The sequence below is a fragment of the Scyliorhinus canicula genome, chromosome 6, assembly GCF_902713615.1.
Source record: "Scyliorhinus canicula chromosome 6, sScyCan1.1, whole genome shotgun sequence".
Taxonomy (NCBI): domain Eukaryota; kingdom Metazoa; phylum Chordata; class Chondrichthyes; order Carcharhiniformes; family Scyliorhinidae; genus Scyliorhinus; species Scyliorhinus canicula.
The window spans coordinates 177,554,319-177,566,318 of NC_052151.1; the positions used below are offsets into that span (position 1 = coordinate 177,554,319).

Genomic DNA, 12,000 nt, shown 5'->3' on the forward strand with positions numbered 1-12,000 from the left:
AGACAGTTCAAGGACCATCGCTCCCGGACTCCAGGACATCAGCGGAACCACCACCATCGGCTGAACCAGCGTCACCAACTCCACTGCGGCGGTCTGCCAGGACGTCACGGGCAACGAAAAGGCTGATCGAGTCTATTTAATTTTCAACAACACCATGGATCTTGTATGGACAATATGTACTATTGTTAAATGTCTGGGCCAGTGGGGAGCCAAACCCTTTTTTTTCCCCTTCTCTGGCTACTACTCATACCACCAGTTCTCCCCCCCCAGCTCTCGTTCATCCCATCCCCCCCCCCCCGGCTTCTTTCTCCGCAAGGGGTGAATGTGGTGGTATGATTAACATAGCTGCCTGCCATTGGTGCAGAACACCGGCTTACCATTGGCCCTGGTCGGTCCTGTGCCTCACGACCGATTGGTTGAGACCAGTCATGTGACGGCTCCCCAATTGGTCGAGAGGCTGAGTTAACCCTGCCTCCAGGGTGAGGTATAAATACCCAGCACGCCCGGCGGTCGGCCATTTACTGTAGTCGACCGCAGGGCTAACATCTAGCTTATTAAAGCCTACTTTTGTACAGCAACTCATCTCGCGTTCAATTGATGGTTCATCAGGCCTATCGAGTCTGCTCCGCCATTCAATCATGGCTGATATTTTTCTAATCCCCATTCTCCTGCCTTCTCCTCATAACCCCTGATCCCCTTATTGATCAAAAACCTATCGATCTCTGTCTTAAAGACACTCAGTGATTTGGCCTCCACCGCCTTCCAAAGATTTCCACAGATTCACCACACCCTGGCTGAAGAAAATCCTCCTCATGCCCCCGTTTTAAAGGATCATCCCTTTAGTCTGAGATTGTGTCCTCTGCTTCTAGCTTCTCCTACAAGTGGAAAAAACCTCTCCACGTCCACTCTATCCAGGCCACGCAGTATCCTGCAAGTTTCAATAAAATCCCCTCATCCTTCTAAACTCCCACGAGTACAGACCCAGAGTCCTCAACCGTTCCTCATATGACAAGTTCTTCATTCTAGGGATCATTCTTCTGAACCTCCTCTGGATCCTTTCCAGGGCCAGCACATCCTTCCTTAGATACGGGGCCCAAAACTGTTCACAATACTCCAAATGGGGTCTGACCAGATCCTTATACAACCTCGGAAGTACATCCCTGCTCTTGTATTCTAGCCCTCTTGACATGAATGGGAACATTGCATTTGTCTTCCTAACTACTGACTGAACCTGCATGTTAACCTTAAGAGAATTGTGAACAAGGACTCCCAAGTCCTCATGTCTAGCCCTCTTGACATGAATGGGAACATTGCATTTGTCTTCCTAACTACTGACTGAACCTGCATGTTAACCTTAAGAGAATTGTGAACAAGGACTCCCAAGTCCCTTTGTGCTTCTGATTTCCTAAGCATTTCCCCATTTAGAAAATAGTCTGTGCCTAAATTCCTCCTTCCAAAGTGCATAACCTCACACTTTTTCACATTGTATTCCATTTGCCACTTCTTTGCCCACTCTCCTAGCCTGTCCAAGTCCTTCTGTAGCCCGCCTGCTTCCTCAATACTAACTGTCCCTCTACAAATCTTTGTATCACCTGCAAACGTAGCAACAGTGCCTTCAGCTCCTTCCTCCAGATCATTAATGTGTATTGTGAAAAGTTGTGGTCCCAGCACCGACCCCTGAGGCACACCACTAGTCACCGGCTGCCATCCTGAAAAATACCCCTTTATCTCCACGCTCTGCCTTCTGCCAATCAGCCAATCCTCAATCCATGCCAAGACCTTACTCTTAATACCATGGGCTCTTAACAAATAACAGTCTCTTATGCGGCACCTTGTCAAAGGCCTTCTTGAAATCTAAATAAATCACGGACAGGGTGAGCAGAACAGATAGAAAAGGAGGCGATAAGTATGTGTCCCTGCTGTGAGCACTCATTGATTAAGGCTGATTTGGGTGGCACGATGACACAGTGGTTAGCACTGTTGCCTTACAGCACCAGGGACCCAGGTTCAATCCCGGCCTAGGATGACTGTGTGGAGTTTGCACTTTCTCCCCGTGTCGGCGTGAACTTCCTCCGGGTACTCAAGTTTTCTCCCACAGTCCAAAGATGTGCAGGTTAGGAGAATTGGCCATGCTAAATTGCCCCTTAGTGTCTAAAAGGTTAGATGGGGTTACTGAGTTGTGGGGTTAGGGTCGGGACATGGGCCTCGGGAGGATACTCTTTCCAAGGGTTGGGGCAGACTTGATGGGCCGAACAGCCTCCTTCTGCACTGTGGAGATTCTATGATTCTGTAAGACACAACTTGTGCAAGATGTTACCAGTGTTGAAGATATAAAAGTGAATGGTGATGTCCATTGTGTTGATAGTGAGAGATATCTCTGTAACTGGATTGTAACCCGGCAAATCATAGAATTTACAGTGGCGAGGAGGCCATTCGGCCCATCAAATCTGCACCGGCTCTTGGAAAGAGCACCCAAGCCCACACCTTCACCCGATCCCCGGAACCCAGTAACCCCAACTAACCTTTTTGGACACTAAGGGCAATTTAAGGCCAATTTAAGGCAATTTTTAAGGCCAATCTGGCAGGGGCTGTTTAGCTCACAGGGCTAATCGCTGGCTTTGAAAGCAGACCAAGGCAAGCCAGCAGCACGGTTCGATTCCCGTAACAGCCTCCCCGAACAGGCGCCGGAATGTGGCGACTAGGGGCTTTTCACAGTAACTTCATTTGAAGCCTACTCATGACAATAAGCGATTTTCATTTCATTTCATTTATCATGACCAATCCATCTAACCTGCACATCTCTGAACTTTGGGAGGAAACCGGTGCACCCGGAGGAAACCCATGAAGACACAGGGAGAACGCGCAGACTCCGCACAGACAAGTGACACAAGCCGGGAATCGAACCTGGGACCCTGGAGCTGTGAACCAACTGTGTTAGCCACTGCGCTACTGTGCTGCCCCATGCCAGATGGCTTTGCAAGAGTGAGAACTGAGTGCTAGGAGCAGGTCACTTACCTTGTGAAAGGGGATAAGATCATTCATCCTTTTTCTGCACGAGATTGCAGTCCTCTTTGGTAATGCATTTCAACTTTTCCACAAGCCTTGGTGAGATTGATGGACTCCTGGCTCCCATCGTGGGGTAAAGGTATCACCCACCAGTCCTCGGCTGCCTGAAGGAATTCCACCAGTGCAGTATCGACAAACGTCAGTGTACGTTTCTTCCTTCTGGGAGACATTCCTGTGCTTGCCACAACAAGTCCCAGCTGTAGAGAGTGAATGTGTGCATAGGTGCCTTTTAAATAGTTCACCTGGAAATATGGTACCCTGAAATGTGAGCCGACTGGGTAATGGCAGGGCGGATGAATCCTAGCACAATCCGCTACAACATATGGCATGCGTCATGTTAATATGCACATAATGAACAGAAAGGCAAACAATCTGGCAGGGAAATCCACCATGTCAGTCAGCAGAAAAAGAGCCATCTTTTCTTTCCACCAAAGCAATTAGTCTTGGGAGTGGAAAATTGCATCCAATGTGTTGCTAATAGGAGTCGTCTACAAATAACTTCGCTACTTTCTTTACATGTTGAAACAGTGATAACTTTGCACATCTTGAAGTGAATTTTTAGGTTACTTTTCAAGCACACACATAGGGCAGGATTCTCCGACGCCCCGCCGCATTGGAGAATTGCCGGGGGGGGCGGTGTAAATCCCACCCTGCTGCTTCAACAAGGCTGCCGAATTCTCTGGCGCCGTTTTTTTGGCGGGGGCGGGGATCATGCCGCGCCAGTCGGGGGCCATTGGCAGTGCCCCCCCCCCCCCCACCTCCCCCCCTTCACATTCCCCCCCCCCCCGGTGATTCTCCGGTCCTTGTTGGGCCGAGCGGCCGCCCGATTTCGGCCAGTCCCGCGGGCGTAGATTAGACCAGGTCCGTACCGGCGGGATCTGGCTCGGAGGTCGGCCTGCAGAGTTCTCGGGGGGGGGGGGGGATCCGGCAGCCTGGCCCGCGATCGGGGCCAACGATCTGCGAGCGGGCCTGTGCCGTGGGGGCACTCTTTCCTCCCACGCTGGCCTGTGTAAAGCTCTGCCATGGCCGGCGCGGAGAAGAAACCCCCTCCGCATGCACAGGAATCACGCCAGCAGTTCTGGGAACATGCTGGTGCTCCTGCGCATGCGGCAACTCACGCCGGCCGCCTGAGGCCCTTCGCCGCCAGTTGGCACGGCACCAACCACTCCAGCGCCGACCTAGCCCCCGAAGGTGCGGAAGATTCCGGAACTTCTGGGCGGCCCGCGCCGGAGTGGTTCACGCCACTCTTTGGCGCCGGTACAGCCCGCCCCGCCAGCTACCGGAGAATCCCGGCCATACTCTTTCACCTACACTTTTCGATCAGGTAGATTAACATTTTGAGAATCCTAAACCGAGTTGCATTAAAGTACAGTACAGTCTGCATCTCTCTGACTGAAAATATGAGGTCGGAAAGTAGGATGACTGATGCAGATAAATTCCACGACTAATGGGTGCCTTTTTGAAACTGGGGTAAAAGCATAATTTTAGAACCATAACAGGCCAGTCAGTGCCTTATGTTGACAGTGGGTAGCACTAAAGGAAATATCTTCCTTTCCATTCGCATTATTGGTACAAATTTCTGTTCAAAGCAATAAATTAGAAATTCGCAGAAGAAAAAAAAACTTTCCTTCAGCAACATCAATGACACCACCAAGCACGGTAACTACTTTTTGTTTACCTTTATTGTTCCTCAATAACTCAACGCCATTAAAATTATCCACAGCAGCTGCAATGTGGAGTGCAGTCCTTCCCTGATTGTCACCCTGGTTGATATCAAATTTATTTGTGGCCAACAAAGATGCTAACTCATTTGCGCCTGAGTGGGCAACCTGAAAGTAAAGTCCAATTGAAGAAATTTTAAATGCAATGGCACAATATCCAGCTAAAGTAAATTTTGCATTTGTAAAAGCTCACTTATTCTTATCCTTTACAAAATTTTGATGTTACACCAATTTCTCTCTGTATAATTCTCACAGAATTCTTAATTCTGGGGCAGATGGTGCCGTAATTGTAATTTCACTGGACTAGTAATCCAGAAACCCAGACTAATGGTCTAGGCACATGGTTTCAAATCCCACTAATAATAATAATAATAATAATAATAATCACTTATTGTCACAAGTAGGCTTCAAAGAAGTTACTGTGAAAAGCCCCTACTCGCTGCATTCCACCGCCTGTTCGGGGAGGCCGGTACAGGAATTGAACCCATGCTGCTGGTCTTGTTCTGCATTACAAGCCAGCTGTTTAGCCCACTGTGTTAAACCAGCCCCTATGGCAGCTGGTGGAGTTTAAATTTAGTTAACAAAATCTGGAATTGAAGCTAGCATCGAATTGAAACTATCATTGATCATCGTAAAAACTCATCTAGTTCACTAATGCCCTTTAAGGAAGGAAATCTACCATCATTGCCTAGTCTCACTCTGCATGTGATTCTAGGTCCACAGTAATGTGGTTGATCCTTAACTGCCTTTTAAAATGGCCTAGCAAACCACTCAGTTCAACAGCAATTAGGAATGGATACCAAATGCTTGCCCACATCACTAAATTAGACCCGTGCAAATTCTAAGTGCATGCAGCATCCAAAAACAATCATAGCAATGTTTAGCAGTATTCTATAATGGTGCACACATACTGCATGTAAATTAACTTCTCGAGAGCAGTATCCATAAATGTTGAAATTCTGTTAGGGAACTGCATATTATAAAGGGCTATACTCTAACATTGTTCATGTCATTCTGGACAATAATGAGATCTAAAAATGTTTCAATGTATAGTTGCCTTCACTAATACGTTGTATTGTATAAATTTATACACCCCTATCTAATTGGCGCTACTCTGAGAACACATTGCTGGAATACAAAATAATTCAACCTCAGTGATATACAGATGATATTTAATTATGCGATAACTTTTCTGGCCAGACTCACAATTCACCTACAAATGTGCACTCCCAGAATGAAGCTTTCTCCACTGTGACCATAAATTGGGAGGGGTGGGGGCGGGGCGGGGGGAGGGGCAGTTGTGCATATCCAGCAGTCTCTGATTTACATTCTTCTCCATCTACAGAGCTCTCTGCATTGTCTCCAGACCATTTGGTTCAACAATTGAGTCACAAGTTTTAATTTAATCATATTTTATTTTCAAGAAGATATTCTAGATTCCTTGCCTAGCCAATGGATCACTGCACCTGTCAATGGTTTCATTTAATGTATGCATTAATAAATAAATTTGCACGAACAACCCTCCCCAACCCTATTTTTAATTTTACAGGGGTGAATGGCGAATGCGTGACCCCGGGTCACGCCATCGGGACTTCGGCCCATCCGGGCCGGAGAATAGCGGGACCTGCGTGAAGCGCCTCATTTGCCCTCTCGGCGGATTCTCCGACGTGCGCAGCGCAGATCCCGAAGAAGCCGTTTGGGAGAATGGCGGGACGGCGTCGGACCAGCGTCGTGCGGGAAAATGGCGTAAACATCGATTCTCCGGTATGGCGTGGCATGGGAGAATCGTGTCCACTCTATCCAAAATTCCACATCACATCTTGCTGAACAAACTGATCGCTGTGCCCCAATTTTCAACTAGGATCTTGGTAGATAGATTCCAATTCCCATCAGGCAAACAATTTTATAAAACTTATAAAAACAACATTTTTTTGGAAATAATCAGCAGCTCTGACAATGATTCATGCCTGTGCCATTTCAACAGACTGGGAAAAGTTAGAAATGTGATAAAACTCCAGCAAATGAAAGTGGGAAGGTGGGAACGAGAACAAAAGAGAAGGTCCATTAAAGGCCAAAGGAAGTGGCAATGAGTCAAGTATAGAAAAGATGTGGCAGCTGTCTTTTGAAAGCAAATGAAAAGAAATGAGAGAAAATAGAAGGGAGAAAAGTAGACTAAAGAAAAACAGAACATAATTGGGGGTGGTGTGTCAGGTGCAAAGGCTATGATCTAAAATGCTTGCCTATAAAGTGCTCAATCATAAGGCAAAGTGCTGTTCTTCAAGCTTGCGTTGAATTTCTATTCAAAATGAAGGTGGAAATTAAAACTGACGAGGAGCACAGGAGCACACTTGCAAACTGAATGAGGTGTTCCAAAAAAAGTTAGAATGCTAATGGGAGGGAAAGATGCAAGCCTAAATTTTCCGATACCACCCACCACAGGAATCAGCATGGACGGGAGGTGAAATTTGACAGACCAGCAAAAAGTCCATTGGCCTCGGGTGGGCATTTTTGCCCCACAGGGGGCAGGATCAGAAAATCTCAGCATTGGTTGATGATGGTTGTGGGAATGGCAGAGAATGATCTACTGCAGTTGTGGGCAAACTTCAGCCCATTAGGGTTCTAAGGGTGGCACACAAGACATTTTGTTGATCATCACACACGGGGCAAGGTTGTCAGATTTCACTGGTTTCCATCCATGCAGTTTTTTTCTACCAGTGATCCATAAAACCGAGAATTTACAGTGCAGAAGGAGGCCATTTGGCCCATCGAGTCTGCACTGGCCCTTGGAAAGAGCACCCCACTTAAGCCCCACACCTCCACCCTATCCCGAAACCCCACCTAACCTTTTTGGACACTAAGGGCAATTTAGCCTGGCCAATCCACCTAACCTGCATATCTTTGGACTGTGTGAGGAAACAGGAGCACTCAGAGGAAACCCACACAGAAACGGGGAGAACGTGCAGACACCGCACAGACAGTGACCCAAGCCAGGAATCGAACTTAGGACCCTGGCGCCGTGAAGAAACCATGCTAACCACTGTGCTACTGTGCTGCTCTATATCCAATCAAAGCATAATTTCTTGTTGTTTTTACCATTTGAAGTTGATGATAATTCTATCAACATATGAATAGTTAAGCATTTTCTATATCTCATACAAAATATTTGGCGTGTATTAAATGTATCTGATCCTACTCATGAGGTCATCGTTAGTGTGTGTGCTCTTATGGTCCACTGAGGAGAAGAAAGGCCACTTATAATTGCCCATTCGCTAGCCTAGATTGCTCATTACTGATATACAGCCCATAGAGTCTGGAAGGTGAAGACCCAGTGGGAACCCTGTTGTGATTGCTTATTCTCCCTCAAACCATGCTTTCTGTAAGAACTCCATTCCATGCTCCCAGTTTCAATGTCTCTATCCCATTTATTTTGATGATGTAACCGTGCATATTAGTGCTATGTATTGCTTTTTCCTCAAAAAAGGACTTCCTCCTCAAGATGGTGAACAGAGCCTTGAGTGTGCCTATTCTATTTCATGCATTTCTGTCTCATTCCATCCACCCCACCCATAGCTTTGGTATGAACCCTTGTCAACACATCCCACCTCACCTGCCTCTGTATTCAACGGATTATCCTCTGCCATTTTCACAACCTCCAGCGCGATGCCATCACCAGACACATCTTGTCCTCCCCTTTCACCATTCTGAAGGCTCAAATCCCTCTGCTAAATCCTGATCCACTCCTCGGTCATCCCTAATTCCACATCACTTTCCGACAGCATCTTTCAATGCAAGCACAGGAAAGAAAACACCTGCCCTTTTACTTACTCCCTTTGCACTATCCAAGACCCCAAACATTCCTTCCAGGCAAAATAGTGATTTTCTTACGCTTCATTCTTTTTTAAAGTGTCTTTTGTAATGGACAGGAGGGGGTTAATTTTAACTTCATTAATTTTACCTCTCATCACCCGTCAGTACACAGATAGGTGTTCTGATTTGTTTCCCTCTTAATAATGAGGTAGTGTAAGGTACCCCAAGCCACCCAGTTTCTGCGTGATCCAAGTTTCCATTCATAGGCCCATATCAAACTCGAGATTGAAGCGTTAGTATATTTGCAGCACTCAAAACGTGGGGAGAAGGGTTTGCAACGTTCCCTCCACACTCAGACGACAAAGAGATGGATGGAAGGAAGAAAGATGGTTTTTACAGTACAGAGTCCAGAGAAAATAAATAGTGTTGCATGTGAGATCCAGGATAATGAGGTACTCCTTCACAGAGGTTGGCAGGCTTAAAACAGATGCCGCACAATTACATTTTTCTGGTCTTGTTGACTTTACAAGATGAGATAGGCACATAGATGAATCAGTCTTGTTCAAAATGTTCAACAGTAGCAGTATTAATGGGGGTCTTGTTCACAAAAGGCTGTAAAAGGACCAGCCCACCAATTAAAGACCAGTCAGTTTAACTGCAGTGATGGGAAAGCTTCTGGAAACAATTATTCAGGATAGAATTAGTAGCGACATAGAAAAATGTAGTTGATTAGGAAGAGGCAGAATGGATATCTAGAAGAAAAATTGTGCTTTTTGAATAGGTAACAAAAAGGATCAATGAGGGTACTGCTGTTGATGTTGTGCATGGTCTTTCAAAAGGCATTCAACACAGCGCCACGCAAAAGGCTTGCGAGAAAGGTCATTGCTCATGGAATGAAAAGAACAGTAGCTACATGGATACAACATTGGCTGAGTAATCGGAAATAGAAATGGCCAATAGATATTTTTCAGGCTGGAGGGAAGTTGGTAGATTTCCACATGGGTCAGTATTGGGACCTTTGCTTTTTGTGAAATGTATCAATGATCTAGATCTTGGTGTGGAGTGGACAATTTCAATGTTTGCAGATGACACAAAACCTGAAAGCACTGTAAACCGAGGAGGCAATGTAGAACTTCAAAAGGACATAGACAAGTTGATGGAGTGAGCGGTTGGTGGAAGATGAAGTTCAATGCTGAGAAGCGCGAGGTGATCAATTCTGGTAGGAAGAACATTGGCAGACAATATAAAATAGGGGCACAATTTTTAAGGGGCGCACGAGCAGAGAGCCCTGTGTGTGTATGTGTATAGATTGTTGAAGGTGGCAAAATGGACAGATGGAGAGAGCAATTAATAAAGCATAAAGAAGGCTTTATTAATTGGGGCACAGAGTACAAGAGCAAGCAAGTTATACTGAAGTTATACAAGACACTGGATAGACCTCAGCTGGAGTTGTGTGTACAGTTCTGGCTGCCACACTATAGAAAGGATGTGAACGAATTGGAAATAGTGCAGAAGCAGTTTACATGTTTGGTTCCAGGGATGAGAAGCTTCAGTTATGAGGATAGATTGCCGAGTTCGGGACTGTTCTCTTTGAAGAGAAGGCGGCCAAGAGGAGAATTGATAGATGTTTTCAAAATCATAAGGGGCTGGCCAGAGTAGATAGGGAGAAACTGTTCACACTCGTAAAAGGATCGAGAACAAGAAGACACAGATTTAAAGTGATTTGCGAAAGAAACAAATGTGATAGGAGAAAATCATTTTCATACAGCAACTAGTTTGTATCCGGAATGCACTGCCTGGAAGTGTGGTGGAGACAGGTTCAATCAAGGGTATTAGATGATTATTTGAGTAGAAATAATGTGGAAGGGTACAGGGAAACGGCAGGAGAATGGCACTAAGTCAAAATGCTCATTTGGTGAGCCATGCAGACACAATGGGATAAATGGCCACCTTCTATGCCATATCAATTTGGTGATTCTGTGAAGTGTACAACTTGGGCAGAGTTCCTTTCTGTGTGGCTGCTAATCGGATATTAACGAGCAGACTGAGCTATTGAGCTGAGCAAGGCAATATTTAATGTGTTCTGGGTCACAGAACCTACAACCAGTTTTTGACAGCAACCTCTTGCCCAGTTCTCTTTCATCACTCCTGTTGGTGCTGCAGAGTCTGCTGCCAGACCAATGGATGTTAAATCATCTTGAAGGATGTGGATTTGCCCTGACTTTTAAACTAGTCGTAGTGGGGGGAACAGCTGGAGCCACTGCCTCTTTGTAAAGTTCTACTGAAAAGTTTCAGATTTGTGATCTTACTTCAGCACTGGGAAATGTTAGAAATGTAATAGATTTTGAGAAATTAAATAGGGGAGAGGGTGGGAAGAAGAACTAAAAGGAAGGTCTGTGATAGAGCGGAGGGAAGGAGATTAAATGACAAAAGGTTTCATGTTACAGCAAATACAAATGGGCTATTTAAAGAAAATATGTCTAAGGGGGGCATGGGTGGTGGAATCCTGAATAGCTGGCATCAAAATGGAAAAGAAAGAACAGAAACTACAGCCAGAAACCAAGCCCAAAATATCAGCATGATAGGAAAGTAAAGTACTTTCCAAACATTTCCACATTGTGACCCCATTTTAATGCTTGAAAATTTGTGCATACCTCAGACAGAGCAGTGAGGAGGCATGTGAAGAGAGTTGTTGAGCAAAATCGGACAGAGGGGTAACTTCAAGTGCCACCAAAACTCTATAGGATAACGATGTGTCCTTTTACAACTCCCTCTTCATTCTCATCCTGACATCAAGCAAGAAATGGAAGCTACACACCACCTTCCTCATCCCTACTTTTCCCTTCTGTTCTGCTTCTAGATATCAAAAAACTGCTTGGAGAGCCATAGTGCACCCAATCTGAAAATAGAGTGCAACCTTACACCAGTGCTACAATGAGGAAGCAGCTCCATTTGTTCTCATACTCACAGCCACCAACTCAGATACTGACATTCCATAAAAAACCTACAGGGTATTGTAGCCACCTGGGTTGGCCACTTTCTAGTACAAAATGGAAGAACGCAAAGATTGCATGGTAAAATGGACATTTGCAAAGAAACCAGCAGTCTGCAGAATCCCCTGTATTCTAGCTGCCACAGAAACCCGACAGAATTGTAACTAACAAGCTCCGCATATTAATGAAGCGATTTACGATGATTCCCAGGCACAATGGACACAACAGTTAAACATTCTATGGAAGACCAGACATTCCGGCGCCAGTAGAGTCTAAGACAAAGGGCACCAATAAGATGTAAGGAATCGGCCGGTGATCGAGGGACAGCCCCGTTATTGGGGAAATTCAAATCAATCGATTGGGAAGAGACCCAATCGATTGCAGGTTTATAGTGGGTCCCACCCTGAAGGAGA

General features: G+C 45.6%; 1 protein-coding gene across 2 annotated transcripts in view; it reads right to left on the reverse strand.

Moving 5' to 3' along the window:
- Positions 1–12,000, reverse strand: part of LOC119967674 (transient receptor potential cation channel subfamily A member 1-like) — a 311,686-nt gene that overhangs the window by 225,530 nt on the left and 74,156 nt on the right. For both annotated transcript variants that reach the window (XM_038800496.1, XM_038800495.1), the window contains exon 4: positions 4,745–4,895. In XM_038800496.1, coding sequence (XP_038656424.1) covers positions 4,745–4,895 — 151 coding nt within the window. The remainder of the gene's footprint in view (positions 1–4,744; positions 4,896–12,000) is intronic.